At 33.4% G+C, this 20,168-nt stretch overlaps 1 protein-coding gene across 5 annotated transcripts in view; it reads left to right on the forward strand.

Moving 5' to 3' along the window:
* Positions 1-20,168, forward strand: part of COL21A1 (collagen type XXI alpha 1 chain) — a 186,018-nt gene that overhangs the window by 111,480 nt on the left and 54,370 nt on the right. For all 5 annotated transcript variants that reach the window (XM_060308278.2, XM_060308277.1, XM_070046682.1 and 2 more), the window contains exons 12-15: positions 7,530-7,583; positions 8,101-8,152; positions 8,715-8,770; positions 8,894-8,947. In XM_060308278.2, coding sequence (XP_060164261.1) covers positions 7,530-7,583; positions 8,101-8,152; positions 8,715-8,770; positions 8,894-8,947 — 216 coding nt within the window. The remainder of the gene's footprint in view (positions 1-7,529; positions 7,584-8,100; positions 8,153-8,714; positions 8,771-8,893; positions 8,948-20,168) is intronic.

The raw sequence follows: 20,168 nt of genomic DNA on the forward strand, positions 1-20,168 counted from the left end.
AAAGACGCAGACGTAGAGAATGGACTTGAGGACACAGGGAGGGGGAAGGGTAAGCTGGGAAGAAGTGAGAGAGTGGCATGGACATATATACACTACCAATGTAAAATAGATAGCTAGTGGGAAGCATCCACATAGAACAGGGAGATCAGCTCGGTGCTTTGTGACCACCTAGAGGGGTGGGGTAGGGAGGGTAGGAGGGAGACACAAGAGGGAGGAGATATGGGGATATATGTATATGTATAGCTGATTCACTTTGTTATACAGCAGAAACTAACACACCATTGTAAAGCAATTATACTCCAATAAAGATGTTAAAAAATTTATTTTATTGAAACATAGTTGATTTACAATGTTGTGTTAATTTTTGCTGTACAGCAAAGTGACTCAGTTATACACACACACACACACACACACACACATACATATATATATACACATATACAGTCTTTCTCATATTCTTTTCCATTATGATTTATCACAAGGTATTCAATATAGTTCCCTAAGCTCTACAGTAGGACCTTGCTGTTTATCCATTCTCTGCATAATAGTTTGCATCTGCTAATCCCAAACTCCCAACCCCTTCCTGCCCCACCCCGCTTGGCAACCACAAGTCTGCTCTCTATGTCTGTGAGTCTGTTTCTGTTTCATAGGTAAGTTCATTTGTGTCATATTTTAGATTCCAAGTATAAGTGATATCATATGATATCTGTCTTTCTCTTACTTCACTTAGAATGATCATCTCTAGTGTTGCTACAAATGGCATTATTTCATTCTTTTTTATGGCTAAGTAGTATTCCATTGTATATGTACCACATCTTCCTCTCCTCCCTTGAGTTTTTTATTGTAATATTATTAAATATAAATGTATATGAGTTTAAATGTATGTGTCAAATATATATACATATTTGTGATAAGCATGGCAATAATTGATATATTGGTATAATTAATGGTATAATTCACATAATAAATAATAAAATATTATTAAATACATATCTACACACTCTTTTTTTCTAATAAATATTTTGTTTCATCTGAATCTGGAGAAATTGTGAAATTGTTACAAGCAGGAATTTTTCAGAAAACTTTCCCTCCTTCTTATGGAAGGAGTGGTACCACATTTTCCTTCTTTCCTACCTCCTTTCCTCAGAGGCTTTTCTTCCAAAGCAGCAGGGCCTCCCAAAATGTTTTCTAAAGTCAGGCTTGGTTGAGCATCCCTCTGTCTGTCCATGTGGTGCTGATCTGTGTGTGCTCAGGTTTTCACTACTTCTGTGGATGTTTTTGCAAAGTTTTGATTGTTTTCTGATCTTTCAGCCTCTTTTCTTTTAGGGCCCTATAATGGATTCAACATCTCAGTTTATGGTGATGAACCATTCATTCTATGTCCTGCCTCATTTCTTGGCTGCTCTGCTGCTTTCTGTCCTGTTTCCTTTTTCTCTACTGGCATCATTGGGAACCTTACAACTTTTATTGAATTTTTACAGGATGCTTCATCTTGGTTCTAAACTCTTATTTCTCATCTTCATTTTGGGTGTGCTCTGTTTTATGGTCATTGATAAACTGTGGCAGGGACCGTATATTAGGAGCTTGGGAATCTACTTTTTTCCTAGACCTGAGTAGTGCAATGGTGATGCCCAAACCCAAGGGGTTAGAGAGGGAACATTTTAGTAGATTTAAACACTTCCCAGGAAATCATTATTTGTCCTGGTCCTGTGTGACACTTAGTGGTTTTTAAATGAGACGAGAAGGAACAGGAAGATGTGTAAGGCTTTTGACATGTTGGGTGCTGAAGGTGTTTCCTGTTGTGTGTACGTTTTTCTGTTTTATTTTAGACATGTCTTGTGTGGATATTATCCACATGCATTGCCTATCACATGCCATCCTCGCAAAAAGTCCTATGAGGTTAGTAGAGTAAGTCATGCTCTGCCCGTTTTACATTAATTGTAAAGTAAATGAACCCTATTGTACAGTTTTGAAACTGAGAAATGAGGAACTTCAGTCATCTGTCTGAAGTTACTCAAGGATCAGGGGTTGAAATAAAATGTCTGTATCTCAGTCTGGCTTTCTTTTCCTTTCTTTTCACCATATTTTTCTGCTTTGGCCAGAATTGTTTTTAATAGTGTGATTTCCTCCTCTTTTGCTCTATGCCTGCACCATGAGAAGGCCCAATGCCTGTGAGCAGCTGAGGAGGAGGGGGAGGGGAGGGGGAGGGAAGAGGGAGAGGAGGGGGAGGAGAGGGGGGAAGAAGGCGGGGAGGAGGGGAGGGAGGAGGAGGTTGGCTAGATGAGTGATGGTTTGAACTGATTGTGCCATGATAGTGGATTCATAGTCTTACTTTTGCATGTGTACCTGTGAGATGTTTCCTCCATGTCTCAAAAATAAAGGCTTTAAGAAAGAAAAAAAAACTCTCTCAAGGGAGGAGGGATAGTTCCCTGTAGATTGTAGATTATCAAACTTTTAAACTGCAAAATCTTTGCAGTGAAAGTCTTTGGGGCATGTAGTCCCATATATATGTATGAATTATATGCTGTGCTACTGAATAAAGGATTATGTGCATTGAAAACACAGACACACTGAGAAATTTTGAAAGAATGAGATTTTTAAAATATTAGTTTTCATATTCTCTTGCTACTCAAATAAATAATCTTGATGTAACTTTGGAGACTGAGACTCTAGATCAACCTGTGAGATTGGCAGGCTCATCAAAGGCTTGTTATCAGTCAGGAAGCTTCGAGGCAACCTGGGGAAAATGGAACCAACTTACTGCAAATCTTGGATTCTCTTTTATTCTAATCTCTTGTAAACTCAGTGGGAATCAAGAGTGTGACTCCTCAAAACAATTTTTTTATTGGAATTTTCTTGGAGGACTCAAGAGTGTTTACTATATTTTAGAAAATGAAAGTATTTGCATATTCAGTAAATTATCATTAATCACAAGCGAGACATCAGCTAGGATAGAGTAGGTTATGTTGCAATAACACACAAATGCCAAATGCCAATGACTTAAAACAAAAAAGGCTTATTGCTCATCAAACTGCACACTTATTAGCAGACTCAGGCTAACAAAAGTTTCACCCTCTAGATTTTAACTAATTACAGTAGCAGGTCCCTAGAGAATCAAAGAGTGGCTCATAAACCACTTCCATTCATCTTTAATTAGCTAGAGCAAATTTTGTAAACCACACCAACTTCAAGAGTCAGGAAAGCATGATTCCCTCTGCCTCCCCATATGCTTAGAAGTAGAGAGAATCTGAATATTGATAAATAATAATCATGTCTACTAAGACGAAATAAGAATGCATCAAGAACGGATTTTTTTTCAAAGAGCTTGGTGTCTAATAAAGCACAAAACATATACAAAGTAACTATTTTAAGAGAGTAAATGTTAAGTGCCAAAGATGAGAGTTGAATAAAACTCTAGGAGTTGAGAGGAAAGTTGAAAATTCAAAAAGGCTTCATGAAAGAAATTGTAAACCGAAGGTTAAACATAGATACAGACTTATAGGGGCTGTTCTTACCCAGTTTAAGAAGCCTCTAACTTAGGGAGGCTGTGGTTCCTTACCATACTGTGTGTGTGTGTGTGTGTGTGTGTGTGCGCGCGCGCGCGCGCGCGTGCGCGTGTGCGTGTGTGTATTATCAACAAGACTGTATGAACATCTTTGTATATATTTCTCAGTAACTTTCTCTGAGTATAACCACAGGAAAATTTCCCAGAAGTGGAACTGATTAGAGAATCAAAGCGTTAAGTTCATAATTAAATTTTGAGGCAAATTGCCTATTTACCTTCCAGAAAGTGTGTACTCCCCCAACAAGTGTGTGAAATATCTTTCTTCACACCCTTATCAGCACTGAATTTCATTAAATTTCTGATTTTCATCAATATATGTTAAAAATGGTACTGGTTTGATTTGCAATCATTTATTAGTGAATAAGGTATAAAGTACCTGTCATATGATTTTTGAAAATATTGTTACTTCTCTGTAATTTGCTTTTTATTTATATCCTTTATTTTTTCCTACTGGGCTGTTCATCTTTTTAAAAATTGATTTTTATGTGCATGTCATAAATTGTGTGAAAATATTTTTTTCTGGCTTATGTGTTTTGATTTGGGTTTTAGAATTTTAGACATACAGAAATTTTAACTATTTATATATATATATATATAAAGTTTTACTTCTTTTCTCCTATGTTTGTATCTGTATAGAAAGGTTCAACATTCTAACATTTTGAATATAATTACTCCTGCTTTAAGTTTTGGAATTTTCATTATTTTATATTTTAATCTTAAAATTTTTGATATTTGGAGTAAAGTTAGATGGGTATTCATATTTTCCCCTTTCTTCTCCTAAAAGGATAGCCAGTTGCTAAACAGTATTTTTGAAATTTCACTTTTTTTCTCATTTATTTGAAAAACCATCATTATCACTAAATTTCCATTCTCATTTGGGTCTGCTGTTTTTGGCTTTCCCTTCTGTTCCATTTACCTGTCTATATCTTCTCCACTGCCAAGCAGTTTTAATTATTGTCACTTCATAATATGATTTACTACTGGCAGGCCTAGTCCTTCCTTATTATTCTTTATGATCAAAATTTTCTTGGCTATTCTTACATGTTTATTTTTGCAGATAAAGCTCAGTATCTTTTCTTCAAATTTTTTTGGGAATTCCTATTTATGTTTTAATTAGGATTTCTTTGAATTTATGGATTAGTTTTAGAAGCACTGACATAATTTCAATACTGAATTTTCCTATTCAAGATTATGATTTATCTTTCTTTTTATTTCAAACTTAAAACTCAGTGGAATAATATTAAAATTTTATTTTTTATTGGTTCTCAACATTACCTAAGTTTATATGTAGGAATTTTTATCTGTTTTGGTCCTGTTATAAGTGGAACTTTTACTTTAATCTATTTTTATATTGGTTATTGTTTATAAATATAAAAACTATTTTGTATATTAATTTTTAAGACAGCAATTAACTGATTTCTCATACTAATTATTTCAGGGTATTAGGTATGTTGGCATATTAGACATGTAATCATAAATAAAGATAATTTGTTTTCTTCCTTCTAGGATTTACCTCTCTTATTTTTATATTTTGTCTAAACTCATAGGCTAGTCAAAACTGGCTAGAAAAACATTAAAAATAGTGGTAATACTGGGCAACATTGTTTTTAAATTTCAAACAGTCACAATCTCTTTTAGTCCAGGTTTGTGGCTCTTTTGGAAGAATAATTCTCTCAACAGCAAAATACATATTGTAATTTTGTATCTTTGACTTTTGATTCCAGCCAGTAACATCATCCACAGTCCTGTTTTAGTCATGGCCCTTTCTACATTAATTAATTAGTGATTAATAATTTCTCTTTCTTGAGCCACTATGTCCATCTTGAGAGAATGTTTTGGACCCACCTTAACTGATTTAGAGAATTTGAGAATGGTGTTTATGGCCACACTCTTGATTGGTCCTTCAACTGAACTTCTTTTAAAGGCCTTCTCCAGTTTCATTATTTACCTGTCAGAGATGAGAAAAAAAAGGTGTATCCTCCCAATCCCAGTATCTGGGGACTTGGTCTATGCCTTCTAACTATGACTTGCAAACTGGCCGATTCTTTTCTGAGCTCATCTCTTTTATAGTTACCTTGTCAAATACAGCCAACACTAATTGATTCATGATACCAACATTCTTTTTTTTCTCAGTTCTTTAGCTATGTTTATTGGAGGCATTATTTGCCTTTGCAGTTTATTAAAAGCAAAGTTTTTTAAATCAATTTTTCACCAAAATCATAAAATCAATGATTCCATGAATCATTGTATTTCCAACCTCCAAAAATTATTTTTCACTGCCCACTACCTAGTCCCAAAGCCATTGCCAAATGTATTTTTTAATGTTATTGTTTGGCAGCCTTTTTTTTCCTAGTATACCAATTTTTATATTAATTAACTTAGGCTAAGTTTTACTGCAGTAACTGATGATCCAATGGCTCAATGGCCAACACAAGAGCATTTTTTTGTCTTTCATGTTACGTGCCTATTGTAGATAGATGTTGGCTAAAATTTACCGCTTATTTGCTACCCATTACTTTTAAACCTTGGACACAACTTGACTGAATGTATTGTGTTTGGGTCACACTTTCTCGTGTTTTGTATTTTGTAGGTATTGTCTTAGTATTCCCCAAGCATTTTGCTAAATTTCTCTGCCCCTCCCCCATTTCATTGCTGTATGTTAACATGGATGCTGTTCCTTTTATTTTACTTAAAAATCTTGCTTATGACTATGTGGGTAGCTTTGTCCAGATTATATATTTTTTTGGTTCCAATGTGAGTTGATGCTCCTGGTCTTTTCAGTTCATCTGAGATGAGTTTATCTTATCTCCAGGAAAATAAAGTTTGAAGATGGTGTCTTCTATAAACTGTAGCCAGAGAAGGGAAGTCTTAGCTGGGACTTGGTTCATCCTTAAAGGGAATCCTGCTTTGCCCCTTTCTTCTGTACTTTTATTAAGTACTCATTGCCCAGCTAAGTTCCATCTTATCAAGGTGTATCTTAGTCTACCTGGCCTTCACCTGCTCATCTCAATTCAGCCTGAGTTAGCACAGGTGGTTCTTTCACCATTAATTTATTAGATAGTGCTGGAAACTGAAAATGGAGTAGTAATGTTGCCTTTGAAGGGTTCTATACCTTGAATAACTGTGTCACTCTTTAAAACATGTGGATAAATAACCCTCATTAAATTAAGATTTCTAAGAATTACATCCATCGTAGATAACTGGTCACATCCTCTTCTCTCCCTACCAGACAAGCTAAAAAGATCATGAATTGTTTGTAGGTAATGTCTTAATTTGCCTAAATAGTAGTGAACTGACCCAAATCTTGCTGTGCCAGCCATTGGGCTTCCTTAACTGTGTCTTGACAATTAAGATTTTTGAATCTAAGGCAATAGCACCCAGTATGTCCCACAGAAATAAGTCTTAAAACGATGTCCACTAAATATCAAGCTGTTGTGATTTTCTCCATCTCTCTTCCTTTGGAGAGATGGCCTTTCCTCTTCATAAACTCATCTGGATAGATACCTACTATGAGCAATTTCCTAAGATCAGCAATTGGAAGAAAATTCCACAGAATCCTAGAGTGTTTTGAGACCTTCAGCTCAGGGTTTGTCCTCACTGAGCTGGGACCTCAGAGGATGGCTCTCTCCACAGAGTCTTGGCACTTGATCATTTCTATTAACTCCTAGGCCTTGCCACTGTAAGAGCCTAAATATTTTTAGAATAGGTGGCTACTCTCTAAGGGTGGAGTCAGCATTGCTGATGAGATTCCCCTGGCCCAAAATACTTTCCTTCTCTGATTATAAATGAAACCTTGATAAATGAGGATTGGTCTTTCACAGGGATAGGGTTTTAATGTAGATGTGCACTGAACAGTTTGCAGATTTATTTCCAATGAATTTTGACAAGAATGAGGTGGAAGAATATATGTTGATTTTGTTTTGACTGACATGTGTTTTCTTTAATTAATTTGTTTTATTTTCAGGGTGACCGTGGACTTCCTGGTTTTCCTGGGCTTCATGGAATGCCAGGATCAAAGGTTGAAGAAATCTGTTCTTCTTAAAATTAAGCAATGCCATATTTTATTTCAAATTGAAAGTACTTTATGTTATAAATGGGTTATAAATAAGTGTTGATATATAAATTAAAGTATATTAAAGTAAATGACTGGGTTAAGATTAATAATCATAGTTTACATAAAGCTTTTACAAATTTCCTTTAAAATTTTCAGCCATAAATCTTATAGTATTTAAAAATTGATGAGTAGTTTTCATTATATAGAAATTCTCTTAACTATAAACCTTTTACTATAAGGTCCTGTTATAGTAACAAATGCCCTGTTTTTTCCTTGCTTTTCGTTATAAAGCCTGGGAAATAGGACTTTTTTAAACAAACTTTAAATAATTTATTTCTATTTTATTTTGATGTGGGCATATTAAACTCTGTTGTTTATAATTGGAATTGTTTTTTGTTTAATATATAAGTGAAATATTAATTTTAGAGAAATTAAAATATTAATTTCTCTAAAATTCAGGATTTATATTTTTATCTTTTAGGGTGAAATGGGTCCCAAGGGAGATAAAGGATCACCTGGATTTTATGGCAAAAAGGGAAGTATAGATCCCAAAACAAAGTATCCATATTGAACTTTCAATACAACGGAAATAGAAAATTTGAATTTCAGTCCCAGCCCACTGTTGTAGCAATTAGCTTTGTTCACCTTTCTCAGGGGATTTATCCAGAACAATGGAAAAATAACTGTTGACTGTTATGCATGGTATTCTATAAGAATACTTTGTGTTATTGAGCCTTCTGAACTTTAAAAATATTTACAGAGAGATTCCTTGGAAGTGATAGCTCCTTAACAGTATCCATTGAGAATCCTATTTTTTCACATTGAAGGAAATGTTTAGTCTCTTTATATTTAAGATGCTCATTGCTTTTTACTTTTGCCAAGTAGTGGTTTCTGTGTTTAGATGCTTGTAATTCTGCATCCATCTTATCCTCAATGTCACGTGTCCTGGTAAAATAATGCTTTGCTGAAAGCTGCAGGGTCAACGCAAGCTGTGGTTCTATGAATTCTGTCACTCCATAAGGAAGTTAGCTTACTTTCCTATGTAAGTTCGAGTTGGAATTTTAACTCCAGGGTTAAAATTTTTGTTTTTAATACAGGGTGCAAAAGGTGAAAAGGGGAATGCTGGTTTTCCTGGCCTTCCTGGACGTGCTGTGAGTTTGACAGAAAAAGTTCTTAAGTATTTTACTTTAAATAAAATGTAACCTCTACTATCTTCTTTTAAAAAGAAAAATTAGCGCAAAAATATATTAAAATACTTGTATTTATTTTTTCAGGGAGAACCAGGAAGACATGGAAAGGATGGATTAATGGGTAGCCCTGGTTACAAGGTATTTACAAAAAAAAAAAAAAGATTTCTGTAACTTGTGAGTGAATATGAGAAAAATGTACAGATATTAGACTTTTTAAATGTATGACATTGGTATAAAATGAATGAACTAAAAGTTGTTTTAGTGTAATTTTAAAATGATTCTAAATTTATTTTGAGTCTATCATGAATTCTTCTGTGTTGGAAATAAAATCCCAGGATATTAGAAGGTTGAGCTTCTTTGATGAGCCATTCAGATGGGTTTGTTTGGTGGATTAGAGGCAGAAGTACTTGGCTGTGTCTCCCAAGGGATTACATTCTTTTTCAGAGAGTAGGGACGGAACCCTTAACCCTAACAATTTCAACTTTAACCCTGACAACTTGTGTGGTGTGAATATGGGAGAATTAGAGCAAGAAGAACAGCAAAAGTGTCAATTACTCACCAGTCCTGAAAAAACTCAAAGGCACATGCCCTTACAATGGTGGGTTAACATCATCTTATTCTTACATAAAGAAACTTTTTTGGGTCAATTATCAGATAGAAACAGGCTTTCTATAGTGTGGCTTATTAAATAAAAAGACATCAGGTAGGTATATGTATTCAAGTCAGTGTATCTAGAATGAGCCAACAATCCACATCATTGTCCTATTGTACGTTGTTTTGTTTTTGTTTTTTTTGATCCCTAAGGAGAGAATTTGTGTAAATCCATCAACCACCGAGACCACTTGATCAAGCATTGGATTTAGAGATGTCATCATTTTTCCTAATGGTCAGCACTTTGAAGGCCAAACTTGCTCAGAAATTCAGTCCAAATTTTCTTGGTCTATAGATGTTTTCCCTTCCTTTGGAAACATTGTCCATTTTTTCACTTAAAGGTTATGAAAGTTCTCCAAATATCAATGATTCCTTAAAGATTATAGATAGTACTTCCTGAATGTAAAATATGGGGGCCCATTTTCAAGAGCTTAGTCATGTGTTGTTGTTAATTATGTTTCACTGGTCTTGTATTTTATTTCCCATTTGTTTGTTGATTAAACAGATATTTATTGATATTTATTAGGTGCTGGACATATAGAAGAAAACAAAACTCTCATGGAGCTTATAATATAGTTTCTCTATGTTAGAGAACACAGATTCTTCTCCTTACCTGAAGATTAGGGATTCGTCTAATTTAATTTTTCTTTGTCTTCTGTTGTTAAAAGGCCCTGTACCCCAAGAAATGAGATTATACATTTTTTGGGGTGGTAGAGTTTAGAGAATAGAAGCGAGTTGGAATTCCACCTCTCAATGACTTTTTCTAACTAGCTGTATGTCGTATGTCAAATTCTTTGACCTTCAGTTTTCTCCATTTCAAAAATGGAGTAAATGTTACCTACTTAGAATGGTATGGTAGAGACAGAGTAAGATAAAGGAATAAGTGTTCAATAAGGAATTCGTTTACTGCCTATTTTTTGATTTGAACATAGACTTAAGGTGCCTTTTTGAGCTTTTTTTAAAAAAACACTTTATTGAGGTATGATTGACATACAAAAACCTGTACATATTTAATGTAGGCAATTTGGTGAGTTTGTATGTAAGTATATGCAGTGAGCCATTACTGCAATCAATGCCATAAACATATCTGTCACCTCCAAAAATTTCCTTCCTCTCTCTTATTATTATTATATTAAAAAAAATAAATTTATTTATTTATTTATTTTTGGCTGCGTTGGGTCTTTGTTGCTGTGTGTGGGCTCTCTCTAGTTGCGTCGAGTGGGGGCTACTCTTCGTTGCGGTGCACTGGCTTCTCAATGCGGTAGCTTCTCTTGTTGTGGAGCATGGGCTCTAGGTGTGCAGGCTTCAGTAGTTGTGGCACATGGGCTCAGTAGTTGTGGCTCGCGGGCTCTAGAGCGCAGGCTCAGCAGTTGTGGCACACGGGCTTAGTTGCTCCACTGCATGTGGGATCTTCCCGGATCAGGGCTTGAACCCGTGTCCCCTGTGTTGGCAGGCGGATTCTTAACCACTGTGCCACCAGGGATGCCTTCTCCATGTCTTTTCATGACTTGATAGCTCATTTCTTCTTAGTACTGAATACTATTCTTGTCTGGATAGTCCACAGTTTATATTTCCTTTTTGGAATCTTTGGATAATGAATCATACCTAATTTTCTCTGACCGTATTAAAATCTATTTTCTTCCTCCCACCCAGATTTTTGTTTTGGAATTTTTCAGTCCTACAGAAAATTGAACCTTATAAATATATGAACATTTATTTCTATAATTTTTTTTTGTTGAGCCACTGGAAAGTAAATGAGACACTGTGCATTTCTCTCCTAAACACTTTAGCTTATATCTCCTAAGAATACTTTAATTCCATCATGATGCCCAAGAGATTTAAAATCAATACAACACTATTTTCTAATATAAACCCATATTCAAAATTTTCTAATTGTTTAAAAATTGTTCTAAATAGCTATTTTTTCACCTGATACAATCAAGATTTGTGCACTGCATTTGGTTGTGTATTCGTCAGGGTTGCTCCAGAGAAACAAAACTAATAGGATGTGTGTATGTGTGTGTGTGTATTTACATTATTTATAATGTATTTGTCAATATATAAATGTATATTTATATACCATATATATCAAAATAAATATTTATATTTTCATGTGTGTATATATATATATATTATATATAGAGGGGTAAGAGGGTGTTGGTGAGGGAAAGGGCGAGGGACAGGGAGGGATGGGGATTGATTAATTGATTCATTCATTCAAAGGAATTGTCTCATGCAATTTTGGGGACTCTGCTTTCTGTCACTATAGTTTTACCATTCTCACAATGTCAATTAAATATAATCATACTGTATTTAGTCGTATGGATATATGACAGTTGGTTTCTTCATCTATCAGCTGATGAACATTTGAATTCCTATATTTGGCATTTATGAATAATGTTGATATGAATATTCTTATGCACATCTGAGTTGAACAAGTTTTCATTTCTCTTGGGTTGATACCTAGTAGAATTGCTGGATTGTATGGTGAGTGTATGCATATTTAACTTCCTAAGAAATTTCCTATCTATTTTCCAAAGTGGTTTCATTCTTCTCTATTGCCATCAGCAATTCAAGAGAATTCCGGTTTTAGCACAACCTGCCAACACTTAATATTTTGTATTTTAGCTATTTTAGTTGGTACATAATGGCATCTCATGTGGTTTCAGTTTGCATCTTTCTGATGACTGACAGTGTTGACATCTTTTTATGGGCTTGTTGGCCATTTGTATATCTTCTTTTGTGAAGTATCTATTCAAAACACTCGACCATTTTAAAAAACTTTGGGTGGTCTGTCTTCTTATTGATGAATTGTAAGAGTTCTTTGTATATTCTGGATATTGGTCCTTTATCAGATATGTATTTGTGAATATGATCTCCCGACCTTTGGATTGCCTTTCTTTCTTAATGGTATCTTTTGATGGGAAGAAGTTTTTACTCTGGATGAAGTCTAACTTCTTAAAATATTTTTCGGTTCATGCCTTTTGTGTTCTATTTAATCTTTACCTAACTTAGGGGCAGAGATTTTCTCGTATCTTTTCTTCTAAAAGAAAATATTTTCAAATTTTCTAAACGCACATATAGAACATCATATTTTCTAAAACTGTGTCATCTTAGCTTACGAATTTAGCTCTATGATCCATTTTGATGATTTTAATTTCTATGTATGGTGTGAGGTAAAAGTTAAGGTTCTTTTTTTTCCCCTTTTGGAGACCTGTTTTTTCCAGCACAAATTATTGAAGAGACTATCATTTCCCATTGAATTACGTGAGCACTTTTGCCAAGTATCAATTAATCAATATACGTGTGAACCTATTTTTGGACTCTTGATTTTGTTCTACTCATCTATACCTCTATCGTTTTGTCAACAACACACTGTCTTGATTATCATAACTTTAAATTAAGTCTGGGAATCAGTTAGTATAAGCATCTAAATTTGTTTTACTTTTTAAAATTGTAATAGTCTAGGTCGATATAAATTTCATATAAGCTTTAGTATCAGCTTGAAATTTTCTTACCAAAAACGCCTTCTGAAACTTGTTAAAGAAACTTTTTAGTGTGGAATACTTTTAGATTTACTGAAAAGTTGTAGATAAATAGTACAGAGACGTTTCCTTATACACCTTACCCAGTTTCTCCTGATGTTAACATCTTATATTACTATGATGCATTTGTCAAAAGTAAGAAATCAATATTGTCAAATTGCTGTAAATGGAACTCCATACTTTATTTGGATTTCATCAGTTTTGCCTCTAATGCCCTTTTGCAGTTCCAGGATCCAATCCAGGATACACCACATCGCATTTTTTTTTGTCGTGCCTCCTTAGTCTCCTCTAATCTGTGATGATCAGTCTTTTCTTACTTTTTATGACTTTGATAGTTTTGCAGAGTGTTACGTTTTCTGTAGAATGTCACTCAATTTGGGTTTGTCTGATTAGACTGGAATTATTTTGGGAGTGGCAGAGAAGGATAACACAAAGGTCAGTGCCCTTCTCATCATATTAGAGAGTAAATACTATCCACATATCTGATCATTAGTATGTTAACCTTGGTCCCTTGGTTATGGTATTATCCATGTTCAGTTTACCCATGAACAACGTGGGGGTCAGGGCCACTGACCCTCCCCACAGTTGAAAATCCTAGTATAATTTAAAGTTGGCCCTCTGTATATGTGGTTCCTCTGTATCCATGGATCCGAATCCGTGGATTCAACCAACCAGGGATCACGCGGTACTATACTATTTATTGTTGAAAAAAAAACGCATATAAGTGGACCCCTGTAGTTCAAACCTATGTTGTTCAAGGGCCAAATATATTTGTCAGGTTTCTCCACTGTGAAGTTACTGCTTTTTCCTTTCCACATTCCATTTGGAATCGAGTCTACAAATCCAGCCCCTATTCAAGATGGGGAAGTATCAACACAGCATATCATTCCACTTATGTTGGTTTTCTTTAATTTACCTCAGCAATGTTATGTGGTTTTCAGTGTACATGTCTTGTATGTCTTTTGTTAACTTAACACCTGAGTATTTTATTCTTTATACTCTTACGAATAGCTTATTTTTAATTTATTTTTGTTTGTTGCTAGCATATGAAAATACAATTTGTTTTGGCATATTGATCATATATCCTGCAATATTACTAAATCTGTTTATCAGTTCCTGCAACTTTCTTTGTAAATTCCTTAGGCTTTTCTGCATAGATGATCATACTGTCTGCAAATCAAGACAGTTTTCTTCTACTATACCAATTTATATTGATATGACTTTATTTTAATAGTTTTATTGCACGGACCTAGCCCTCCAATACAATATTGAGTAGAAGTGGTGAGAATGTACTTTCTTGCCTTGGTTTCTGACAAGGTGGAGAACGTTCAGTCTTTCAGCAGTGTTACTTGCTGGTTTTACATAGAAACCCTACATCAAGTTGAGGAAATTCCTTTTTATTACTACTCTCTCGAGCATTTTTTTTTTCTTTTTAATTATGACTAGGTGTTGAAATTCATCAAAAACCTTGTTTACATTTATTGAGTTGATTATATAGTTTTCCTCCCTTATTTCCTTAATATGATGTATAACATTGATTTTTGTATGTTATGTCAAACTTGCATTATTGGGATAAACCCCAATTGTTCATCTTATATTATTAATCTTACATATTGTTGGATTCAATTTGTAAATATTTTTTTAAAAGACTTTTGTGTCTATGTTCATGAGATATATGGTCATTAGTTTTCTTGTGATATTTTTGTATGGCTTTGATATCAAAATAATACTGTCTTCTATTTTCTGAAAGAGTTTTTATAGAATTGGTATCATTTCTTCCTTATACGGTACAATTCATTAGTGAAGCCATTTGGACCTGGGCTTTGTGGGTGTGAGGAAGATTTTAATTACTAATTCAATTCCATTGCTAAATATTGGTCTATTTAGAGTTTTTCTTTCTTCTCAATTAAGTTTTGGTAATTTGTACCTTTCAAGGATATAGTCCATTTCATTCAATTTTCAAATTTGTTGCCATATTTTGTTTATAATGTTGCATTATTCTTGTCCTTTTGATGTAGGATTTGTAATGTCCTATCTTTCATTCCTGATATTATATATTTTGTAATAATGACTTATTATTGGTAGTTACAGTTGAAATCAAACACTACAGGGTTTTTCCTTCATCTGGGCCTGGTGCTTTTTTGTTGAGTTTTTTCCTTGATAACTTCCTCTTATCTCTTACATGAAAATTTCTTGGCTTAAGCAATGATAATAAACTTCATATTCTTAGAAAATTAGCCATTCCATCCGGATTTTTCAAGTGATTTCTATCAAATTATGCAAATTCCTCTCATGATTTTTAAAAAGTTTTCTGTTTCAATGATTATTCTGTTGTTTCTTTGAATATTTATACTTTCCCTTTCTACTCTTTTTTGTGTGATTATGTAAGCTTTTGGTTTCTCTACTATGTTGGTTTTTATTTAAAGATCAAACATTGTAATTTAATTAGTAACTTCATTGATATTTCCAGTTTTTTAAACTTGTTAATCTATATTCTTTCTATCTTTTTTTCTTATATTTTTTCTATATTTCATAATTGGGAATTAAATTTATTTATTATCATTCTTTCACTATTTTTTGCTCTTAGTATTTAAATTATAATGTTTTTTCTGATCATTACTCCAGTTATACCCCCTTGATTTTAATGTGTAATGTTTCCATTAATATTATTTTTTAGAATTTTTGCAATTTTGGTTTTATATTTGTTTTTCCAAGAGTTATTTAAAAGTTAAAAAAAAGTTTTTTTAGGTTGAGAGGCATTTAATTTTGATTCTGTTATCAATTTCTGGTCTTCTTACACTGCATCAGAAAATATTATTTGTATAATTTCTTCTTTATGGGATTTATTGAATTTTAGTCTTTGAACTATTATAACTACTATAACTATTATAACGATAATTTTAGTCTTTGAACTATAACTTAAAACTATCAGTTTTCAGGAGTGTTCCCTGTGCATATCTCTATGATATGAATCTCTATGAATCTCTATTTTGAGATGTGAAACTCAGTACCCATTCATTAGACCTATTTCACTGACTATCTTTTTGAGATCATCTGTATACTTAATTTCTGGTTTGTTTGACGTGCTTTGGACAGAGTGTGATTTGTTAGTGTCCCTCTTAATGCATTTCCATCTACTTCTCCTTCCATCTTCTGTTTCATGACGGATTTTATATTGTTTGTTGCATAGTTATTTGCAACTGTTATAACTTCATTTTGAATTGTGGCTTTAGCATTATAAAATGTCATTTTTGTCTCCTTTAATAATTTTTAGCTTGAATTCTGCCTTGTCTTTACCAGGATTACATTCCTCCTTTCTGATTATTTGGATTGTTTGCAGAAACAATGCCCATCCTGCTGTCGTGTAGCTTTAAGCTTTTTGAATCACTTTGTTGTAGTTGTTTCTCTTCTATCAAGCATATAATTGGTCTTTCCTTTCTAAAGCAATCTGAAATATTTTTATTATTGACTGATAGGATTGGTCTTATGTCTGCATAATGATTATGTTATAATTTTATTATACTTACTCTGTGCATTATGCTGTATTTACTATACTTCTTAATGTGATCTATTATTTTTTCCTTTTATTTTCTTTGGGATTTAGGAAAATTTGTATATTTTTCTCAGTGGTCTTTTTTTTCTTGCAGTTTTATTGAGATAATTGACACAGCACTAAGTTTCATATTGTGAGATGTTTACCACAATGTTTGGTGAACATGCATCAACTCATATAGATACAAAAATATAGAAAAAAAAATTTTTTCTTGTGATGAGAACTCTCGATCTACTCTCAACAACTTTCAAGTATACTATATAGCAGTGTTAACTACTAATGGTCTTTATACTAATACCTTTAGTAGTCTATAAAGAATACATTTTAGAGTTCCTTTATGCCCCCTTTGCCTTACTTAGGCATATATTATTTGTTTTGTTAACTTTAAATGATACCCTATCATCTATGTGGCAATTAATCAATTTACTCTATTTTCTTCTTAATTATTTAATCATACTTTTACTTTGTCAGATCATATAATATTTATAAACTATTTTTCCACTCTTTCCTCACCTTTGTTTCAAATTTGCAATTAATATATTCAGTGTTCATCAGCAGCACCTTCACCAATATCCCATAGTCATCATTTGGGCTGGATGAAACTTCTCCTCTGGTATATTCCTTAGGAAGGGCTTGTGAATACAGTATTCTCTGAATTCTTATATTTTAACATGTTTTTCTATATTCTTGTTACTTTAAAAACAGCCTGACTGTCACTATTTTGCCATTGCCATTATCCCTTTAAACCCTTATCTGCTGCTTTTCACTGCTTTTCTCTGAATTTCTTTGAAATGTTGCTTCATTGCTGTCCTGTATGTTTCTGAGACCAACGTAATTGTCTTTCCCTTGTAAGTGGCTATGTCTTTTTGTATGAAAGCCCACAGTGTTAAAAAAAATACTTTATGTTTAAAGTTTAATAGTATAAGTTGTGTCTCAGAATTAAGAATTTCAGTTATCCCAAATCCTGTCAATAAGTAGATTCAGGACTATTAATTCTGGACTGTTCTCTTGGATTATAGTTTTAAATAGACATTCTATTACATTGTTTTTGTTTACATCTAAGGACTCCAATTATAGACATGTCAAGACTTCTTTGAATGTCTTCTACCACTATCACTTTCTGAATCTTTATATCCTTCTTAGATGGAAATATTAAGAGAGATAAAGGGAGAAAGTGACAATAATACAACAATATTAGGGGACTTTAACTCACCAATTGCATCAATGTAAGATCATTCAGACAGAAAATCAATAAAACAACACTGGTCTTAAAAGACACCATAAACCACTATATGTAATAGATATCTATAGGACATTCCATCTAAAAACATCAGAATACACACTGTTTTCAAGTGCACATGGAATCTTCTCTAGGGTAGATCACATGCTAGGCCACAAAACAAATCTCAACAAATTTAAGAGGATAGAAATTGCATCAAGCAATTTTTCTGTCCACAATAGTATGAAATGAAAAATCAATTACAGAAAGAAAATGGGAAAAACACAAACACAGAGAGACCAAACTTCCTACTAAAAAACCAACGGATCAATGAATAAATCAAAGAGAAAATCAGAAAATATTTACCTTGAGACAAATGAAAATGGAAACAAAACTTTCCAAAAGATATGGGATGCAACAAAAGCAGCTGAGAGGGAAATTCATAGCTATATAGGCCTTCCTCAATAAGCAAGAAAAATCTCAAATAAGCAACCTAATCTACCACCTAGAAGGATAAGAAAAAGAAGGACAAATAAAGCCCAAAGTTAGCAAAAAGAAGGAAATAAAAAAGATCAAGAGGAAACAAATAAAATAGAGATGAAAAAAAGAAGAAGAAAGAAAGAGAAAATCCCAGAAAACATCAATGGAAACAAGATAAAGAAAACTGATAAATCTTTAGCCAGGCTCACCAACAAGGAGAGGATCCAAATAAACAAAATAAGAAAGGAAAGGTGAAATAACAACTCACAGAGAGAGAAAAATCATAAGACAATACTATGAACAATTATACACCAATAAATTGGACAACATAGAAGAAATGGATAAATTTCTAAAACGTACAGTCTCTCAAGACTGAGTCAGAAGAAGTAGATGATTTGAACAGACTGATCACTAGAAGTAAAATTGAATCTGTAATAAAAAAAAAGAAACTTCCAGTAGACAAAAGCCTAGGACTGGATGACTTCCCTGGGGAATTTTAGCAAACATATACAGAAGAATTTATACCTATCCTTCTCAAACTATTCCAGAAATTTGAAGAGGAGGTAACACTCCCAAATTCATTCTATGAGGCCACCATTACCCTGATGCTAAAATCAGACAGTCACTACAAAAAAAAAAAAAAATTTACAGGCTAATATCTTTGATGAATGTAGATGCATATATCCTCAACAAAATATTAGTAAACTGTATTCAACAGTACATAAAAATGATCATACACTATGATCAAGTTGGATGTATTCCAGGGTCACAGGAAGCTTCAACATATACATATCAATCAATATGATACACCATCTTAACAAAAGGAAAGACAAAAATCATATGATCATCTCAATAGATGCAGAAAAAGCATTTGACAAAATTCAACATCCATTCATAGTAAAAAACCCTCTCATCAACATGAATATAGAGGGAATATATCTCAACATAATAAAGGACACTTATGACAAACCCACAGCCAAAATAATACTAACAGTGAAAAGCTGAAAGCCTTCCTGCTAAAATCAGGAACAAGACAAGGATACCCACTCACACCACTTCTATTCAACATAGTATTGGAAGTCCTAGCCATAGCAATCAGAAAAAAAAAAAAGAAAAGAAATAAAAAGCATCTAAATTGGAAGGGAAGAAGTAAAACTGTCACTATTTCCAGATGACATGATACTATATAGAGAAAACCCACAAGTCTCCACCAAAAAGCTATTAGAACTAATAAATAAATTCAGTAAAGTTGCAGGATTCAGGATTGATACATAAAAAGTCTGTTGCTTTTCTGTGTACTAATAATGAACTAGCAGAAAGAGGAACCAAGCAAAAATCCCATTTAAAGTTATACCAAACAAAATAAAATGCCTAGGACTAAACTTATCCAAGGAGGTGAAAGAATTATACTCCAAAAGCTATAAAACATTGATGAAAGAAATTGAAGATGACACAAAGAAATGGAAAGATATTCCATGTTCTTGGATTGGAAGTATGAATATTGTTAAAATATCTATACTACCCAAAGCAATCTGCAAATTTAATGCAATCGCTATCAAAATACCCATGAGATTTTTCACAGAAGCAGAACAAATAATCCTAAAATTTATATGGAACCACAAAGTTCCTTGAATTGCCAAGATTACCTTGAGAAAAAAGAACAAAGCTGGAGGTATCACACTCCCTGACTTCAGACTACACTACAAAGTTACAGTAATCAAAACTGCATGGCACTGCCACAAAAACAGACATACTGATAAATGGAACAGAACTGAGAGCCCATAAATAAACCCACACTCCTATGGTCAAAGGAATCAAGAATTTACAATGGAGAAAAGAGAGTCTCTTCAATAAATGGTGCTGGGATAACTAGACAGCTACATGTAAAAGAATATAATTAGACCACTCTCT

Source organism: Globicephala melas, chromosome 11, assembly GCF_963455315.2.
Source record: "Globicephala melas chromosome 11, mGloMel1.2, whole genome shotgun sequence".
NCBI classification, from domain to species: Eukaryota; Metazoa; Chordata; class Mammalia; order Artiodactyla; family Delphinidae; genus Globicephala; species Globicephala melas.